Below are 21,730 nucleotides of genomic sequence, written 5' to 3' on the forward strand. Positions count from 1 at the left end.
GGTTAGATATTAGCCTACCATTATTTTGTGTGAGAGCATCTGAAAACACCAATTAAAGCTTCTGATTATAGCCTCAAGTGGGAGGCGACCATAATAATATAATATCTCATCATGAAGTTAAAAGTAATATACAGATAAACACAGAGAACAGATAGCGGCGGCGACTCATTAAAATCTTGGAAAGAACAGAAACAAGGAGGAGAGAAAAGTGTACTAGCTGTAATTAGCACAATGACACTTGTTACAAAGCAGCCCCCGCTCTGAGCGCGTCAGATCACTTCCAAGCAGCATCAAGCGATTGTTTTGTTGCTGCTCTGAAAAGCAGCAGGAAAATAATTCCTATCCATCAAGGCTGGCGGTCTGCAACCACTGGACATTTTCAGTGGATCTGTCATGAGGCATTTGAGTGAGAGCATGTAAAAACTGGACTAGATAATAAAGCAGAAAGCCTCAGACTTATAAGAGAAACGCTGCACTGTATATTTTAGACAGGAACCTACTGCACTCTCACACAAAACACTGTCTCTGCATTTCTTGCTGGATGACCAATTCAGCAAACCACTGATTAAGTACTGTAGCACACAAAATAAAACAATATTCACTGCACTGCACATTGTGCACATTGTGGAACATTAATTTAGAGGTCCGAATTCCTTCATTATGAACAGAAAGTTCCATAATGTGTTGGTATTTCAGCTATTTTAAAAAAAAAAAAAAAGCCATGTCATTTCTTTGGTCTTTTGACATTCCACGTGGTACAAAATAACAAATTAGAGAGTCCATAAAATGGAATAGCGAAACAAAGGTCATTGTCACAAAAATAAGAGGGCATTGATGAATCGTTATGCTGTAAATTCCATATGGGCCACCAAGAGAAGGAAAATTCCTAAGTATCTGATGGCGGCAGCGTCTGACTGCTACCATGAGAAAACATCATTAATCCCTTTCAAAATCCTTCAGATCCAGAACAGGAAAATTCATGGGAGTCCAAATATAGTCACGTCTTATTGGTTTGCTCAGATTGTCTGGTATTACTTTAAAACTGAAATAAATTTCTCTTCTTTGTCCCTCCCCTAGAGATCGTTATATACACTATATTGCCAAAAGTACTTCCTACTCTGCCTTCACACACATATGAAATTGAGAGGCATCACATTCTTAATCTATAGGGTTGAATATGATGTTGGCCCAACTTTGCTATAACAGTTGTAACTCTGGGAAGGCTTTCCACAAGGTTTAGGAGTGTATTAATGGGATTTCCCCCCCATAAATACACTGATTTTACTCATTTTTCCAGAAGCACATTTCTGAGTTCAGACATTGATGGATGAGAAGGCCTGGCTCCAAGTCTCCACTCTAATTTGTATTGGGTTGCAGTTTGGACTCTGTGCAGGCCAGTCCAGTTCTTCCACACCAAACGTGCTTGATTTGTGCACTAGTGTGCCGTTGTGTTAGAACAGGAAGGAGCCATCCCCAAACTGTTCCCACAAAGTTGGGAGAATGAAGGTGTCCAAAATGTAGCATTAAAAGTCTTTCACTGGAACTAAGAGGCCAAGCTAAACCCCTGAAAGACACCCCCACATCCACATAGCTCTCACTCCACCAAACACTTTACACTCGACATGATGCAGTCAGACAAGTACCATTCTCCTGGAAACCTCCAAAACCAGTTTCATCCATTGGATTGTCAGATGAATGAGCGTGATTCGTCACTCCAGAGAAGATATCTCCACTGCTCCGGAGTCCAGTGGCAGCATGCTTTATACCACTGCATCCAGCATTTTGCACTGTGCTCATTATGCAGAAGCTCTCAGCACACTGTTCTTGAGTTAATCTGAAGACCTCAGGAAGTCTGTAGCAACTGACGAAAGTTGAAGGAAATTGGCAACTTCTGCACACGATGTGCCCGACTACCCTGACTACACTCTGTCACATGTCTGCTATTCAAATGTTTTACATACTAACATGCTAACTAGTTGCGATTATTTAAAACATCCTGCTGCAAGCTGCTAATTATAACTTATTACAACCGCAGTTTGGTATTATTCTTGTGTGAGGTGACATCAGCTGTTTCGGTAAATGCTTTAAAAGGACATTTCATGAACTTAACTTCAGGTTTATTAACATAATTATTTGACTATGTCAACCATTTTCTATGCTTAACCAAACATTTTTCATTCAAGTCCAGGGCTCATTTAAATTACAAGTTTTAGTAAGGATTAGGCTGATACCACACATAGGGTACAAAGTAATCAACTACTGTATTTGTTGCACATAGTTTGTTTCCTGGTGCTTAAGGCTTAATATTATCTTATATTACAAAATAATACCACCCTTATCTTTCCCACAGCTGGCTAGTCCGTTATAGTTTTTACTGTAACAAGGATGCAAAGGCTACACTCATTTCTTCTCAATATTCAGGCAAAACGTTGCATTTCTGAGCCACATTTTTTGGACTCCTTGGAAGCATTTCAGCCTGTTACTCTGCTGTAATGCATTCAATTTTAAGATGAACACTTTAAAGGTGTAATGGTGTGAATCTATTCCAGCGTGCTGGCTCTTTTGATTTTATTGGCAACACTGACAAGGACAGGTGTCCAATAACAGAGTGGGTTGAGTAGCTTCAGTTTTGTGTTTTACAGCAGTGTAAGTGGTGTAGGGCTTACTTTTTAGGTACATTATGTAGCATGTTTAGGAAATGTTTGTGAAACAGTTTGTGAAAACTTAGTCATGTAGGCATCCCAGGTTCAATCAATATTAATACGAATGCTAGCTTTTTGTTTTTCTGCAAAAATATTTTTTCTACACTTGATTTTGACAAAATGGCATTATTCAATACATTGGAAAAATGAACCAGTTGGAGAAAGATGCTAATGCTATGCAAATTAACCTTATGGATCTTTAATTTGATCAACGCCGGCTTCCTGAGAACTTTTGAGGAATTCTAAATTGGATTTTCAATCCAATTTTATTTTATTTCATGCATATAGCCCCACTTCACAACTGTTTGATTGAGTCAATTTATATTGCAAGGTAAAGAGCTTACATTAAAGAGAAAATCTCAGTTAGCAGCACTTTGTGAAAGTGGTAAAGAACTCCCTAACAAGAAGACACTTCTCCCTGAACCAGCCTGAGCCTATAGCAGCATAAGCAAGCAATGGTTCAGGGTCACCTGATCCTGTACTAATTATTGATGATTAAAAAATCAAAAAGGAAAGTTTTAACATGGGTTACTGGTTTCCCAAACTGGGAAGTGGTTCCACAGGAGAGGCTCCCATAGACCATGTAATGGGGTCTGATTATTCAAAGCTCTGTACATGAGAAGATGGGTTCTGAGCACACAAACAACAAATAAACAAAGAACAAGCTTAGATAGGGATATTTATTTAAAGACGTCAGTTGTTACAGAAACAGTCATTTTTATCAGTAAGTTGTTTGTGGCCTTTATGTTTCCTGTTAGAACAGTAAAACCTGTGCTGTCTTGTAACATCACTAAGCTCGAGAACTGGTTTAAAATAATTATATATCAATGGAGAAATCATATTTGATTGGCCTTGTGTGCCACTACAAGCATCATGCAAAATTGTGAATCACCCCTGATGAAATAAAATGGGGCAGATGAACAGTTTCAGTATTATCTCACGGTAAATAAACATGGCTGCATGATGCCACACAGCACTATCCCCAGCCCAATAATTCTGTCCTCTCAGCGAGACAGACCATTTTTTTGTTTTTCGTCTAGTTTTGTTTTTTTCTGTTTGGATCATACACCCTGTTATTCACATCACTTCAACCACTGACTCTGAGCGAACAATGCCGAGACGAGTCTGACAGAGAAGTGGCCATGCATCAATGTACTGACAGATAAAACTAAAAAAAAGAGAAGAAAAGAAAAGTCATCAGAGAAGAAGAAGGAAACATCTGAAGGCATTGCACATTTCCAAGACTAATCAATTGACATTTTTAAGGCAAAAATGTTTTCTTAAATATTCTGAAGTAACGCACAAAGATGTCACAGTACAATTTTTCCTTTAACCTCACAGGTGCATGTCTGATAGAAAAAAAAAAAAAAAAGTTGCACACATGCAGTTTTAATCCATGCTATAAAAAACATCAGGATAAAACAGGATATTCATCACAAGCATTCAGTTAAACCACTTTATCAAGATAATTTACAGCAAACAGAGTTCATGTTATTTGTGCAGATCACATGGGCGTTCATGTGGCCTGGCATGCTGACATGCTGCTGCTTTAGCAGAGTGACGTGGATGCGACGATGAGCAGTGGGAGGCAGCGAGGTGTAAGCCTACTTCATTAAAGCTGGTTTGTTTACCAGCAGTGATTTTTTTTTCTGTCCTACACAATAAATGCTTTTGATTGTTACTCCTACACTGACACAGCCTCACAGAATCAGTGATTTCTGAAGTCTTCTTCTTGAGGGCAAACCTATGTATCCCAAAGAAACGATCTACATAATCTCACATGGGATAGTGTTAAAGTCATTTAGTTGTAGAATGTGATATTTTATTCTTGAGGACTTGTGGAATTAATGGAATTTCTTGAGTTTAAGACACTGTTGAATGCTCACCTACGTACGATGCATAAAACATTTTTGTCAGTAAAAACAAAACAAAAAAGAAAAATCAACTAACCACTCTGTAGTTTGACAAGAGTGAGAGCAGCACTGTAATCTGGAACTGCTGCTATTTAAGAATTCTATACATCCTGTCACACCCATTGACTAAGAGTTCATTTTAAATGGTACCTATTATACTTTTACAAAGGTGGAAATAATACGTAAATGTGCAAATAACCCGTATGAGCTCAGCTCTTATCCATAACATAACCAGCTATGCAGCTCTGGCTTTGAAAAGGTTCAGCCCGACTGTTGTTCAAAACTTGTTTTTGTGAGGTGCAGCCAGTTAGTAGAAAAATGTGTTAGAGGCATAGTTAAGTGTGCTAAAAACAAAAAAAAAAAGGTTTCTTTCTGACGGAGGATAAACAAGGTTTTTAGCTGTGACTTCGAAGCTGCTTTCACACAAAGAAAAATCCTACTTTAATAGAGTCCAAGATTAAAATATGGACTTAATAAAACAGGTTCCCCTCTAACTGAAACTATACAAACGATATAAACTTCATATATTTATGGCCCTTTTATAAGATTGTGTAATGAAAGAGAAGTCAAGTTACATTTACTTTTCACGAAAATCAGAGGCTGATTGTTAGGGACAAACAAACAAAAAAAGCACTACACCTCCCATAGTTATCATTGTATATTGTCCTGTACGAGACCAGAAAGCTCAATGGGCGCACAGAGTACAAGGGTCAGAGCATAGCAAATGGTAATAACTATAAACAGATATCTACATATGAATATGCTGAATTAACAGGCAAGAGATGAGGCATTTGGTCATTTTTCTCCCATTTGTTTAATTAGTGAAAATGTCAACCATGCTTCCCATGCTAACACTTTTAGTAGGAACCTGAGCCATTTTTAAATGATCTCTAGCTCTGCCAGTTGGGCATTTCTGAGGATTTCTGCACTGATACTAAAAGAAAATAAATTGGTAAAATTATTCTCTATCATGTGCAGATTTTTAATAAGATCCAGATTTAGATTTTTTAAGAGTTGCCCATAAATTCTTGAAAAATAAAACAAAACACAAGCTGCATTTCAAAACAGAAACAAGAAGAAGGAGGAAGAGAAGGAAACCCTTAATCTTTATACAACCCTCACTGTTATGTAAGTGTCATGCATGTTTCATACACAAATACATGTACTGCATGTACAGTATATACGAGAGAGTGGGCGTGAGATGAAGCTCACATCTTGTCTTGATAAATAAATAAAAAGGCCATGCCTTGTGTTTCAGGAAGAGAGTCACAGAGTGCCGGCAGTTTGCTGCAAGTCAACTCTCCAGAAAACCTACGCACAATATATACAGATTATACTGTATATTTACATGTACTTATAAAAAGACTGTTCCTGCCTGATCTGGTCTTATCTGGTTCAGGCTGACGTTGCTCCAGTCTTGAAACTAGTGCTACATTTTGCAATTCAACATCCCGACTGTTGTACGGGGTCCCCGCCATCCCGTCACCTCTCCCCTCCACGTGGAGGGACCCTATTCAGTCAAACCGAATAAGCGTTTTTATCCTGGGATGAGATGCTACACTTAACAGTATTTCAGATTTGGCAGAAAAACGTTGCTACGGAGTGGATTTGATCATTAACTTTTAAATGTCTTGCACACATTAAACACGCATCACTATCTAACAGTTTGCTTATAAAAAATACAGGCCTGTCGTTCATAATTTAAATATGAATAACCTACGTATAAACATTGATAAGGCCTGTTAGTCATGATTTAAATATGATTACAGGCCTCGGTATAAAATGTCATACTTAAATGAGCAGAAAGAAGCAGCATTACACATACATTATACTGACCAATACACAAAAAGGCAGAAATTTTGTACAGTGTAGAAACGTCTAAGAAACTGAATTTACAAGCAGTTCATAACATATTATATAACAGACATATTCATTAAGCATCACCAGCCAAGAAGTATATCGTTATTTTGAGGTGTGAGTTTAGAAAAAAGTGTTGTAAACCTTCTTTTATATTTATTCCTTGACTAAATACGGCCCTACCACACACATAAACTCTACACTACACGTCTCAAAAGTATAAAGAAAAAAATGCTTTTCTTTGGACATTTACATGGATTAAAAGGGACCTCTGGACAAGGTGGTTGATGCTTGTCTAATAGGACATGGTTTGTGCTTTGCTTTCTTATACCCATTAACGGGAAGGCCGAAACATATCTGAAAGTGACAGTGCAATAACCTGAAAACTAAGCTTGATTCATATAGGCTTTAGCAGTTCTGTAGCTTATTTCTTTAGAAAGGAGAGCAGCTGTGGTTAGCTTGGATTCACAGCAGTTGCAACAGTTACCTACTTGTTTGTCCCCCCGTGACCGTGACAACGACAAGTGGAAGAGAATTGCTGAACAGATGGACGGACGGACGGCTGGACGGATCTACTATTAGGTAGAACATTTTTTTAAAAGTCTGTCAGAATCAAACAAGTGCAGTTACTATTGAGAGATATGGTAAATGGCCTGTATTTGTATAGCGCTTTACTTGGTCCTAAGGACCCCAAAGCGCTTTACACTATACACAATCATCCACCCATTCACACACTGGTGATGGCAAGCTACAGTGTAGCCACAGCCACCCTGGGGCGCACTGACAGAGGCGAGGCTGCCGGACACTGGCGCCACCGGGCCCTCTGACCACCACCAGTAGGCAACGGGTGAAGTGTCTTGTCCAAGGACACAACAACCGAGACTGTCCGAGCCGGGGCTCGAACCGGCAACCTTCTGATTACAAGATGAATTACAAGACGAACACCCAACTCTTGAGCCACGATCGCCCCAATATATAGAACACTTGCTGTATCTAAACCAATGGTATAGTTGGATTTTTTAAGTACATCAGACATTATTATTAATATTATTATTATTGCTACAACAGCCAATTGCTTTTTGGGCATTTATTTACCAATAGAGACTAATTCTATATCCTTTTTTTTTTTTTCTGATGAAGGTAACTGAAGACTGATGAGAGGTGGAATATATTTTAGTGTGACGTATCAAAGACACTATTTCACAGCACAGAGGGGTCCAAAATGTATAAACAGAGTAAGGGGGTCACTTTCTTGTAGTGGCAATGTCTTTCTATGCAGCTAAGGTGGCTACAGCTAATATGGAGTCCAGCAAGCCAAAGAAACAAATTAAATTCCTTCCAATTTTAAGCTAACTTTTATTAGATGCCATGCTGACTGTTCTTGCTAACAATAAGTATAACAAAGAAGAAAATTTATGTAACTTATTAGCAGCCATGTTGAAAAAGAGAGAGTGTTAATTGAAACCACTGCTGTGAATCTAAGCAAAGAGCAGCTGCTGTCACCTTTAAAGCCTTCAGGATGCGAGTATTTGATGATGAAACATGGGTTTTCTGTGGAGTCTGAATTTAAGGAGATATATGAAACTTTAGGACTTTTAGTTACAATACTGATGCACAAACATGGACCCAAACACTGTTGTTACAGTCATTACTTTGATCCATGCAGACAGTTGTTAAAAGAAAAGCAATCTGCACTTTTACCTGTTTTCAAATTCAATTTCATATCAAAAGTGTGTTGCTACCACAAAGGTGTGAGCCATCTAATCTGATAGCAACCAAAATGCTATACTTCCCAACGTACAGTTTGGCAAACATGATGTATACGTGGTGAGAAAGGTAAAACTGTGTGACGGACCACAGACTTGCCAAATATCACTTACAACACTTGCTGTTTTTTTTAACAATATTTTTTGGCAATACTGAACAATGTGAGAGGTAGAGAAATGTAAACCAAAAACCAAAACCAGAAATGCTTCTGAAGTACAGTGTTGTTTCATGAAAATAACAAGACTCTGAAATGTAACAACACAGTCAGGTTCGGTAGTGAAATGTGTGTTTTTGACTTCTGGGCTTGGAGAAATCCACGTTTCCATAACCCATTGTGCCAGTAATGTTTTCTGACAAAAAAGTAAGGCTGGTTCAAGTCCCTGTTGCATTTGATTTGACCAGACTCCCAAGGAGCACAGCTTCCTTTCGAGTCAAGGCAGGTGGATGGAGCAGACGATAGGAGCGTGGAACGATTTCCGGTGGGTTTGTTCATGATGGAACATGGCAGTGGTGGTGGGGACAAAGCCCTGAGTGCAGGACAACAGTGCATGCTTTATTTTTCATAAACTGGCACATGCTCTATTTCTATTAAAAAAAAAAAATCATATATATATATATATATATATATATATATATATATATATATATATATATATATATATATATATATATATATATATATATATAAGTGTGTGTGGCACTGGGGCCTAAACATTTTGTACAAAGTCAGAATCTCCTGTTTCTGTAGCTGAAAAATAGGACTCTGAAAGGTATTCAAATTTATTTGTATAAATTTCGTCCTGGAAAATAAAAGATCCACTCCACTCCTCAGTTTTGTAAACATTTATATATCAAGTGACATGACTTAGACAGAGGAAGTGGAAATGGGAACAGCTTGGATTCAGTCTGTTGAGTTTCTTTCCCGTTTACTCTTCCTGGTGCAGCTCCTTGATTTCAGGCCACCACCACTGCCCTTCAAAATCCACACCTTTTTGTCCAGTCTTCTAAACAGAAGAAGCACTCAGGGCTGTCTTCATCACCCTTCACGGCCAAATATTCCCAAAAGTGCAACATGCGAGATGCAGGCAAAGTTTGCCATGTGCTTAGGAGCTTCCAGTGAAGAGTGAAGCGTAAAGAGAGGACAGTAGACCCGGCTGGCCAATACTGGGGTGGAAGCCATTAAATTCGGCTTACCCTTCTTGTGAGAAGGGGGTTGATAGCTGGTGGTGGACAGGGAGTGTAAGGAGGTGGCAAGGGACCAGGTTTGATCCCCCGGGTTCTCATGTAGGACAGGAACTGGTCGGGAATTTCAGCCAGCACTTCTTTAGCCAGACGGGCCATGCTGAGGATGTGATTTCCTCGTCGGTCAATGTAGTCTCTGAAAGGAACAAACTGAGAGGGGAAGCAAGAGGAAAGGACACAAGGAAAGGAGAGAACAGGAAATGAAGAAATCAGATATAAGTAATGTAAAGAGAAATAAGAGGCGGAGAGTACAGAATAGGAAACATGGACATTGAGAATAAGAGAATAGTAAAGAAAATGACAAAGATGAAAAGATAAGACAAATGAAGACAAAGAGGAGAGGAGAGTATTGAGAGTGGAGAGATATTTTGCTGCTATTGTTAATAATAATCATCATTACCATTGCATTAATAATATGCATTATAATTTACAGTATTGATATTGCATACAGATGTTTAAACATCTTGGTACCCAATTAGCCTTTATTACAGGTGCAGTTATAACCACTTTAAACTGTTGGCTTGAATCTATAATCTTAAATGCTTTTGAATGGTTGTTATAATCTTAAGTGTGTATGTGCTGATTCTGTTGATTTTGAGTACACTTTGTACAGAGTCAGAGTGACAGGAAACTGCAGGCTTGCAGAGCGTTTGCAGAAATGAAACCGAAAGCAGAATCTAACTGCAGGTTATTCTGAGGAGCTGGTTAGACGAGGCTATGTGAATAACTAGGGTATTCAAATTGTCTGTTATACTTTTATATTCTTTTATTAAGCTTTCAGTAGAGGTTCTTGGTTAAAACATTTATTCAATTTATATTACATCTATAGTTTTAGTAAAAGGTTGACAGTGGCCTCTGTTTGACTGTGAGCGTTAGTAGGTGAGAGGTGACACAGAGTGCCACGTAAGGTCGTGAGATATCATGTTTGCTTGTAATTGTGGGCTTGCAGAAGTGCTCGCTCACTGCAAAATCATTGTCTGCGGTTTTGAAGAAGCGCTAATCAGAAAGGTTGACAGGAAACATCTGTTATGAAGATGAAGACAATGTTCTTTTAAACCGTGTTAAAAGTCATTTTGGTTTTGATGTGACCTATGTATGAAATGTATCTGTGACGTATGAAGGGGCGTCATTAATTCAAACCCTGATGCTATAAAAATCTGTGTATGCTTTGATTAAGTTGAAGATCAATCCCTGTCTGCGTACAGAGTGGTCTTCCCACGCGTGTATTCATTAAAATCAATTGTTTGACCAAGCTCTTGTTGGACCATGGTGGTTTTTACTCTCCTTCCTCAATATTTGAACCTTAACAAGAGGAAACAAAGAAAAGGTGAATATAGGAAATGAGATGTGGACAAAAAACAGAAAACGCTTATGCAAAATTATGAAAAAGAAAGCAAAAGAGAGGAAAACAAAGAGAAAAATATTGCACGTAGAGGAAGAAATAAGGGTCGAGACAGCGGAGAGAAGACAGAAAAACCAGCAGACTCAGAACAAGAGCACAGTAGAAGGTCAAGCACAATGACCCTTTCCCATTAATCATAAATCCCACATTTCTCTCAACACTTTCTGCTGAGTGAACAGCCTTCCAGCCAGTCAGCCGTGTCTTCGGGAGTATTCTGTACCTGAACAATGTCCCTCTCCGCGTATCGTCCTTGGGATGAGATCCTCTCTTCGTCCCCATCCAGCTCAATCATTTCTGAGGAGGGAAGCGCATCAGTAACACCCCGTCAACGTTGCGGTGAGCAAACATGACACACGGTTTTTGTGTTTCAACCTGCCAACGTCATTAGCATGCCACAGGCTTACACTTAGAGTGTTGATAGTCTCAAATGGGCAGGAGTACACAGAATTTGCACGGCTGAGCGTGAAGCCACGGGGCCGTGAGTTACACGTAGCTGTGCGCATAAGAGGAACGTGCCCGAATACATGTAAGCACAGCCAGCAATGAGCACCACAGGGACATAAAGCGAATGCGCACTCTGACTTCATATCCGTGCTAATCCCGTTGACTCTGCAGGCTCATTGCTCCCCGTGAGTGAGCTTGTTTTTCTTTTCTTTTTTTAACAGAGGACTGCTCTGTGAACTGTAAACACCAATGTTTCAGGGAGGGAACACCGCAGAGTGATGTGGCCCTTGCGCATTTAAAATAAAGAAGAAGAAGAATGGAAAAAAAGGAGTGCTACTGGACTGAAAAGCGAGAATTTATCAAATCCCCTTTACCTCGGCTTCTGTGAAGGAGGAGAGGGAGAATTAAGGGGAGGGTAAGCGGAGGAGTGAAGAAAAGAAAAGCTGCACGAGGAAGGGCTAAACCATGTGGGAGACAAGATAGGAAGCAGAACGAGGGGTGAGGGCAAAAGATTACTGCATGCTTTTAGACACACACGTATTTGCACACGGACACACATTCAGCCTGCTTACCATCGAATTCCGCTGGTCCAACCCCAACTATTATAATAGACATGGGCAGAGACGAGGCCTGTAAAGGGTGGAAAGTGACAGAATAACCACATCAAAGGCGGCGAAGAGGGAGCGTTCATTCTTTTCACCATTTGCTATCTTAAACCGTGCAGGCTGCCAGTGAAATAGGCCTGCAAATTACCAACTATACATTAACTGTTACAGTCCAAGGAAAGGAAGCTCTATAGAAAAAATTAAATACCATTGTTAAGGCAGACGGGGCCTTACGTCCTTACTCTGCAGCCGGTTTTATAAAGCCCCTCGCCTGGCGAGATCTACGGTTTCTAATTTCATGCATCTGCAACCTAAATCTCTCGAAGCTTGACAGCTTAATAATGACTCCCATTTACATCTTCCTCTGCCCTGAGCTGCAGCTGAACTCCAGGCCTGCATAGCAATATTGTTTATTAAATCTTAGTTGAGTGGGACAGCAAAGTACAGTTGGATTGATGAAGGATGAATGAAGCTTTTTCAGTGTTTCATAACTTCCCGGGTTATTAGACGGACGCCCAAATTGCTTGAGATATGAAGGGCATGGATCCTCCACGGGCTAGTAAATAATTACTCTCAAATCTCACTTTACAATAACATTACGTCACACGGGGGGCAAAGTGGAAAAAGAAGCAGGAGAGCGGATGCGCGTTGAGGCCGTGCGGAGCATTAAGCCCAAGCAGCCGAGGCTCCAAATATATGAGCTCGCCCAAAATCGTTACACACATTAACTCTGATCACTCTAATTAGAAAGCAGAGTTATTAGAGCTGAACATAGCAGCGTTGGGGGTGGGGGTGGGGGTGGGGGGGGGGGGGGGTAAGGGACGTGGTGGTGACCAGACTGACCCTCTCTTCCATTACTTCCCTCATTAGTAAAGATGAGAGACAAAGAGAGGGAAGAGGCAAAGATAGCAGCTGCACTGCTTTTCGCCCTCTCGCTTTCATATTAGATGTTTGTTAGTTTATTAGGCCTCTATTGGGGTTTTAATCATACCTTCAGGGTTCCTTGCAAGTTCTACAGTAAATTAACTGAACGATTATAAGCACACATTTCACGGACTGCTACAGTAGATCACGTTTAGTAACCCACTGTGTGCTTACCAGTTTAAATAAGTTGAAAAACATTTTAAAATATACATAGACCAGAGGTTAAATGTGAAGTGCTACTGTACATTTACTATGGACTCCTTGGTCTGCGCCATGTCTGTGATCACGCCATCAGAGATGATGAGCAGGATGAAGTACTGTGAGCCGTCTGTCACTGCCGAGGCATACCTGGTGTGCAAAGAGATGATGTGTCAGAGGTCAGGCGATCAAAAAATGACAAAAAACTGCCCCAAAAATCAACTTCTGGGTTGAAAAATGAAGTGAAAGTCAAAGCGCCACAAACTGCAGTTCCTATAATTTCCACATGAGGTCGTCTCCAAAAGCTCCTCTGTTAAAGTCACCAAGTTGAAACCATGATGTTTGAATCGTGTCACCCTTTATAACAACTGCATGTAACTGCATTTACTTTTTAGTACCATATGAATACTAGTAGGCCTGAAAGTTAGGGGCATGGCCATTTTAACAGGTATGCCAACACAGAGTCTAGTTAATACTATCCCAGCCTCACCTCTGTTAATTGTAGCCACTAAACTGGAGACTCATAAATGGCTTGCTATGTCCTGCTTCAGTTTCGGAGAATAAACCTATACAGTTTATGGACAATGCTTCTTACATAACCAAGCTAACTAGCATAAGCTAATAACATAGCATTTCACCATGGTAAATGGCCTGTATTTGTATAGCGCTTTACTAGTCCCTAAGGACCCCAAAGCGCTTTACACATCCAGTCATCCACCCATTCACACACACATTCAAACACTGGTGATGGCAAGCTACATCGTAGCCACAGCCACCCTGGGGCGCACTGACAGAGGCGAGGCTGCCGGCATGGCATCCTAACTGTAACTGCAAGATGCAAAATGCACTTCCATCATTAACAAACTTGATTTCTTTATTTTTAATCCTGTTGGTATTTCATTAGCATTTTTTTCATCTGAAGCTGATTAAAGTTTTAATATGTACTGCACTTACCAGTTTATGTGTCAGAGGGAGCAAGTTTATGGAAGATCCAATTTTATGAGAGCACAATATTAACTTGCTGGAGCAGCCCTTTAAAATCCCCCTGTCTCAAGCCCCACACATTGCCCTCAGCAATCACCTTATTAGATAAATTCTCATATTAGGTTATTATCCCTCAGAGATCAATAAAATTATAATCTTATTTTATGGAAGACAACTGGACCAATTACAGCTGCGTGTAGTTGCCAGGCCCAAAAAAATTACGTAAAAAGTGAAATAGGCATATTTGAAGGGCATGGCTACACTAATTAGTTTGAGGTTTGGGGTATTTAACACACAAAGCGCACAAAAACTGGTTTTCATTCAAGTATTTCACACCTATTCTCAATGAAAGCCAGACTTTTTTCTAACGTTTTTTGTAATCACAACATTTCTAAATATTACATTTCAATGAAAAGTATTTATTAAACTTTTATTAACACATTGTGGAGCAGGGAAATTATTTTACTGCTATTGTTAAATAATTGTCATCATTACCATTGCATTAATAATATAATCTGGAGTTTATATTGTGTTTAGAGGTTTAAACAGTGTGTCTTTCAGAAAGGCTAAAAGTAACAGGACAGGAAACAGGCTTGGAGAGTTTTGCAGAAGTGGAAGTTATTTTGAGCAGCAGGCTAAGACGAGGCTTTAACAATGTAACAGATAGCTTTAAGAAGGCCTTAAGCAGTTATGACTATTTTATACACAATGCATATCTGTGCTTATTTGAGTTGATGTTCAGGTTCATTAATGGTCTTAAGCTTCATCTAGTGAGAGTGTCTAGATGATCCATGCTGAGGGAAAACTAGAACATAGAAGGAATTGCAATACATGCTTACAAAACACTTATATATCAGGTCATTTCATATTAAGCTTTTAGTAGGGGTTTTTGATTAAAACATTTATTTAGTAGAAGACATACACATAGTCTCAGTGAGCCTCTGGTCTGGTGAAAGGTCAGAAGTGCAACAGGTGAATTGAGAAAGAGCATGTGAGGTCGTGACACACACACATGAGTTAAATTTATTTAGAGGAGAGATTAGTCATGTCTGGTTGTAACTGCAAAAGTGTCTCGGTAAAAGAGGAACCGTCCTTGTTGTCTCGGCAAGAAAGAGGAACAATTTACTTTAAGACAAGAACGGAAAGTACCAGCCATGAAAATAGAAGATGATTTTCTGGGTGAAAAGCCATTGTGGTGTTGATCTGATCTATGTATAAAATGTATCTGTGACGCATGAAGGGGTGTCAGTAAATCAAACCCTGATGCTATAAAATATCTGTTTATGCTTTGATTAAGTCGAGGACTACTGGCTGTCTGCGTACAGAGTGTCTTCCCACACGTGTGTAGTCATTAAAATCATTGTTTGACCAAGAGCTTCTGGACCAAGGGTGGTTTGTACTCTCCCTCCTCAATTTTGAACCTTAACATTTGGGGGCTTCGTCCGGTGGTTGAGGAGGGAGGATTGGAGGTTTAGATGGAGAAATTTGGTGGTCTCTGAGGTGGTCTGACGGGCAGACATGAATTCCAGTGGCCGAAGTGAGTGGGCATAAGCCGGCTTATCCAAAAGGTAAGGCACTACCTGTTGAATTATTTCCAAAGTGTGCCAAATTGGACATGATAAGATTTAAGTCTACTCACTGAAATTACTGGTGGATGTCTGTTTTGATTTTGATGAAAATTTCATGAGTTGAAGCAGTTAGAGTTCTGCTAAGAAGAAATGAAAGCAGTAAAGTCTGCTAAAGCAGTTAGAGTCTGCCAGGAAAAGTTTAAATACTGGGTTGAAGTCCCAAAGAAATTGAGTTAGAGTCTCAAGTAGTTTGGTAGGGTATTTGGTCATTTTGTGGGTTAAAGTCCCGGTTGGTCATTAGGTCAGACCTTTGTTGGTCAATTTGTGGGTTAGAGTCCCCATTGTCCATCAGGGTCGATCTGCCTCAGTTATACACTTGTTTTGGGTGTTGATTGTTGTTTCAAAGTATTATAAATTATTTTAGAACGGCAGTTCGAGTCTGCTAGGAAGCGCAGAGCCCGGAGGTTATGCTCCCTCCTTGTCGTGGACGCGCGACATTGACCTGTCGGCGAACAGGGTTAGTTCAGTTTGGCTTAACTGTGGGGTACAGGGCATCCTGGAATGAAGCTAGGAGTTAGAGTCTCCTTACCGTTTGGAACGGTACCTGCGCTTTTTTGGTCAGAAGAAGTTGGACTTCGGGCGTGTAACTTTAACTTAAAACTTCAGGGAAAGCCTTGGCTGTGTAATGCCAAAAATAGAGCTTCAGGCAAAGTTTGGGTTGGTTGACGCTTTTAAATTGAGTTAGGGACTTTAGAGATGAGGCCAGAAACTGTTGGACAGATACTGGTTAATTGGTCGCAAAAAACTCAGGGAGTTTATCTGCTGGGCGGTTATTTTAAATTTGTCGAAATTGTGTAGGCGCTAAAGCTGACAGATCTGACAGTGGTTGTAAATATAAGATGTCTTTGTAATATAAAATAAGAGATCTCTGTGTGAAAGGAGTCTGAGGCAATGCTGGAGCTATTTTTAGACGGTGTGTGTGTGAGTGAAAATGCAAATGAGTGAGCAGTGAACTGTTTAAGCCACAGTTGGTTTTACAAATACTGCTGCAAACATTGTTGAGTGTGTGTTTAAAATGCCATTTATGTTTATTAGAGGACTATAAATAAAGTTTTGAGTTGCCGTAGGGGATGTATAGTAATTGACTGAAGTTGGATGTAGATATATAAATATATTGAGTGCACTGTGTATACTTAAGATTAACATATTACTTTCAGTAGTAACTTCTCTCCAGCAATAGTTGCTGGTGTGTTTTATTTTTTCAATTTCTTGTGTGTGCGGTGAGAATTAATGGAGGTTTCAATTTTTCGTTTGTTTGTTTTTGACTTGCTCTTTTTGATTATGACAAGCATGTCTAAAATACTCTTAGGAAAGTGTGTTTTGAGTTATATTCCTCAACTCTGGTCACAGTTTAAGTGTGTGAATGCGGTGACTAGAAGGTTTTAAATGATGAATAAAGGTGTGAGAGGTATTTCTTTGGTGATGTCAAGTAGGATGTTTTAAAGTTTGAGTTTCTTTTTCTTTCAGTTTAAAAACACATAAGTACATACACTTGGTACACCTGTTTACTCTTTTACTTTATTAAAACAGACGGTGTATTTGAGTTTGAATTTCAGTAATTGTATGTTGATATGGTAATTTAGTTTATGTTAGGTGAAGGAGATGTCCATCTCTGCGTCTTGCAGGATTGAAAGTGAAAGTTGAAGGTTGTGATGTGAATGCTGTGAGTACTCGATTTGAATGATTCTGTGTGAGGTGTACAAAACACTAAATAATAATAACACTATGAAAGTTGATAGTAGAGTGAGTACAAGGTGGTGTGTGAACAGAGGAAGTCTGAGAGAGAAGTGTGTGCGTAGGCAAAATGCAGAGTGTGTGCGTGAAATAAGGGTGTATTGTTTTTACATCAAGGTTTAGTAGAACTAAAGTAGAACGTCACAAACAAACAAAAGAAGGTAAAATGAAGAGAGAAAATAACTGACAATTACATTAATGAATAGAAAACACACATACACAAAGTGCCATATGTGAAATTATTCTAGGAAGGAATCAGAAGTGAGATAGTTTAATATAAGATGCAATGAAGGAAGCAGCTTATACTCCTTTAATTTCCAGAGCCAGTGTGTTCCCTCCCCTGCCCACTTGGGCCCCGTATCAGGCGAGTATGGAAGGCTGGATAGCCCATGACGGGTAAGATCCCACCTCGAAACCCTGGGACAACCTAAGGCAGGCACAGCCACGATTACTCGGCCTCACTCAGTCCCGGTGAGCTCAGACTCACGGGTGAGATGAAGTGAAGAAGACGGGACCTCAAGGGTAAAGCCGCTGGGCTGAGGCAGAGGGGGTAAGTGGCAAGTGGAGCCCTACCTTCTGGCTGAGGACAAGGAATGCTGCTATTTAAGGTAGGAAATCAGAATTTGGGTTAGTAAATTTGGGAAAGAAACTGACGGCTTAAGTGGAGAATTATGAAGGAGTCTGACACACTGCAAAAGCAAAATATGCAAATTCACACACACAAACAGAAAATGCATTAACCTTATAAAGACAAGACAAGCTCATGGAGTTTAATGCATAGGCACTGATTAAACCTGGCTAAGAACACAAACATATGCAATGAAGAACAGCTTGCTATTTTGTATGAATGATACAATGGTGTGAATGTTTAATAAAATGCATTTGAGTTTGTAATTGAGGAATAGAAGAAGCCATATGACAAAGGGAGTGAGTTATGTAAACAAAAAGTGATTAAAGTAGTTTTAAAAGAGTGACTTAGGAGTGCTCTCTCGTACTGAGTGATCAACACTAGTGATCACTGTAGAAAGAAATAAAATGATTTAATGAGTTGGGAATGTTTAAACATATGTTTCTGTTGTTACAGCTTTTTGAGAGATGACTCAGTATGCACATTAGCTGGAGTGAGTGGTGACGTAGGAGCTTCCTGTATGTGTGTGACTGAGGAAGTGACTTTCAGAAGATGAAGCATGGCAGACAAGAGAAGTACAGATTTGGGTAGGAAATTTATAGTTTAGTGATATGTTGTTGTAAGGGGGGTTATGTTTTATGCTGAATTGAAGTATGTTACAGAGCATAAGGGGGTGATTTTTGTGTGCAAATGGTGTGGTTTTAATGAGACTTTCGGTGTATTGAGGAGGTGAAATTATGTGGTGGCAAAACTTTTGTGTGTTTAAGGTTGTTGAGGTTGTTGTGGTGATGGGTTGATTCTGTCAGTTAGGTTTGGGTTGTTGTTTTTGTTTTTAATAGAGGGAGTTTTAGGAAACATGGACATGTCTAAAAATTGGGCCCATTATTTTGTAACAGTGCACTTAAAGAAAACCTGTCAGGTGATTTTGTTTTGTGTTCTCATGAGCTAATAATCAGCTCTATTTTTTCATTTCTGTTTTAAGCAGGCCTGCAACAGTGAATAACGGCGCTGAAAATTCTCGGGAGGAGCAAATATAAGGGGGCTTTCCAGATTTCAATTGGCTGAGGAGAAAGCTACCTGGGGACTATTCAGGTCGTAAGTCCCTGTAAAAAGGATTTTATGCGAGTCAATCCAGTCCAAAAGCATAAAGAAATATTTTCCTATGGAAAATAAAAAATGACTGAGCTCATTTTGCTGAGGGTGGAGAAGTTGCGCGGGAAGCTCCACTATTAGCAAAAATATGGAGTGAATGTGAGGATGAATAAATGTGGACAAACAATTTGTTTTTACCAGAGAAAATTTCTGTTCTGTTTTGTTGACTGGGGTTAGATTATGGGATTATAGTATATTGTTGGGAGAATGCCAAATGTTAAAGGGGAAACATTTTGATGTAACTCAGTTACCATTAATTGTAGAAACACATGACTGATAATTGTTCTGTTTTAAGTTTATTTTTATGATATAGATTGGAACATGAGTGGGGAAAACTGAGCATTTTTAAGTTTTGTATAGTATCTTGACACATGAAATGTATCAAGATAAAGGGGGGTTTAGGGTTTAATAATTTAATTGTTTAATAATTTAGGATCATTTTAGGACCTTTTGGGTTTTTGATCATTTGGATATGGTAAAACTGAAACTGTTATTTTTAAGTTAAGGTTAAAGGATTAAAGTGAACTTGTCACGGTTTGCGGGGCAAGCCATGTGGAGTTGTAGAAATGGACCCAAAAGGCGGCAGCTCTGGTGCAGGTGAATATTTATTTACAACGGTGGGCACAAAACAGCACTGGTGGAAAAACAAGAAACCGGAAACCTAAACTGGGTAAGCTAATAACACAAACCAGAAACGAGGATGCAGGGAGGTCCGGGGAAATACACAAGAGACGCAGGGGCACAAGGGGGTAAGAGTCACAAAGGGAAAAACACTTAGGGAACACCACAACAGGACACCTCAGAAAACATGGCCTAAATAAGGAGCGAAAATACAAGGAACCAAGAATACTGGACCAACATGGCCCAGGACCATGACAGAACTGAATCCTGTTTAGAAGATACAATGCCGGTTTTTCAAAGCTGTGAATAAATCTTAGAGGGAAAATTAGTGAGGGTTGAAGGAGTAGAACAGGTTTGATTTCTTTTTGATTTCTAGAAGTAGTGGTTATAATGTAAGCTTACACATACAGATATTACATAGGAGGTATTTTTAGGATAAAGGGGAGAGCTTATAAATAGAAATGATTTTTATACATATTGCATTTTTTGATATGAGTTATTGAAGTTATTGAAGGATTGCACACGCTTACAGACACAGAGTTAAGAAACACACATGACAGTATTGATTCCAGGCAAAAGGCCTCAAATTCATTTAGCTTTTTGACTGAACTTAAAGAAGGACCAAAGAGGAAGGAAAGCATATGTTTTGGTTAAGTCTGATAAATTAGAATTAGAAGGTATTGTTAAATTAAAAGGAGCAAATGAAATAAAAAGGCTATACCAAAAACAGGTGATAACATAGGAAATGTGAGGTTTTAAAATGAAGTTAACACATAGGAGTTGTTTCAAGGCAGCATTTAGCTATGATGAAATGTATACAGGAGTAATTGCTTATATGCTTAAACTTAATTGATTAAAGTGGTTGTTTTCTTTTGGATCTTTTAGAGTAGAGGAACTTGCAGCAGCGACAATTTGTGCACAGGATGTTGATGATCAGATAAGGGAAAAATAGAGCGAGCAACCGGACGTGAAAGCAGGGCTTAAAGAGTTTTAAAGGGATGAGTAATGTTGAAGAATATATATAAATATAAGTCAATAAGTTAAGAACATAATTAGGATCAGGCTTTTGACTACAGAGTCCCAAAAAGGATAAGTTAGGGAGATGCAGGAAAAGGTGTTTTGTTTCCTTTGCAGAAGATCGATCTCGGTAACCACAGGAGGGGCGAGGATCCTGGAGATCTCGAGGCCTGCTGAACCACCAGAGAGGGACCGAGAAAACCTAAGCTTACACATGGAGTGTTCTCGAATGGGAGCTGGTTGAGCCAGAGGACGGCTAGAGAGGGTCTGAGCGAGGACACAATGTATTGCGACCTCTGGTGTTCCAGAGGTCGAGAGAGGGAGTGTGGAGCAGGGAAATTATTTTACTGCTATTGTTAAATAATTGTCATCATTACCATTGCATTAATAATATAATCTGGAGTTTATATTGTGTTTAGAGGTTTAAACAGTGTGTCTTTCAGAAAGGCTAAAAGTAACAGGACAGGAAACAGGCTTGGAGAGTTTTGCAGAAGTGGAAGTTATTTTGAGCAGCAGGCTAAGACGAGGCTTTAACAATGTAACAGATAGCTTTAAGAAGGCCTTAAGCAGTTATGACTATTTTATACACAATGCATATCTGTGCTTATTTGAGTTGATGTTCAGGTTCATTAATGGTCTTAAGCTTCATCTAGTGAGAGTGTCTAGATGATCCATGCTGAGGGAAAACTAGAACATAGAAGGAATTGCAATACATGCTTACAAAACACTTATATATCAGGTCATTTCATATTAAGCTTTTAGTAGGGGTTTTTGATTAAAACATTTATTTAGTAGAAGACATACACATAGTCTCAGTGAGCCTCTGGTCTGGTGAAAGGTCAGAAGTGCAACAGGTGAATTGAGAAAGAGCATGTGAGGTCGTGACACACACACATGAGTTAAATTTATTTA

The 21,730-nt window shown here is 39.3% G+C and overlaps 1 protein-coding gene across 3 annotated transcripts in view; it reads right to left on the bottom strand.

Moving 5' to 3' along the window:
* Positions 1-8,932: 8,932 nt before the first annotated feature.
* Positions 8,933-21,730, bottom strand: part of LOC146570144 (copine-8-like) — a 115,301-nt gene continuing 102,503 nt past the window's right edge. Inside the window, exons 17-21 of one of the 3 annotated variants that reach the window (XM_085282982.1) lie at positions 13,102-13,204; positions 11,900-11,957; positions 11,104-11,177; positions 10,685-10,783; positions 9,509-9,631 (exon numbers count right to left, since the gene is read on the bottom strand). In XM_085282982.1, the coding sequence (XP_085139108.1) occupies positions 10,718-10,783; positions 11,104-11,177; positions 11,900-11,957; positions 13,102-13,204 (301 nt within the window). In that variant the 3' untranslated portion in view covers positions 9,509-9,631; positions 10,685-10,717. Of the gene's footprint in view, positions 10,784-11,103; positions 11,178-11,899; positions 11,958-13,101; positions 13,205-21,730 lie in introns of all 3 variants that reach the window. The other 2 variants (XM_085282980.1, XM_085282981.1) reach the window with 2 other exon arrangements.

Source organism: Mchenga conophoros, linkage group LG7 (genome assembly GCF_057382185.1).
Source record: "Mchenga conophoros isolate Kocher_MC1m ecotype Shallow Benthic linkage group LG7, M_conophoros_male_GT1.1, whole genome shotgun sequence".
Taxonomy (NCBI): Eukaryota; Metazoa; Chordata; class Actinopteri; order Cichliformes; family Cichlidae; genus Mchenga; species Mchenga conophoros.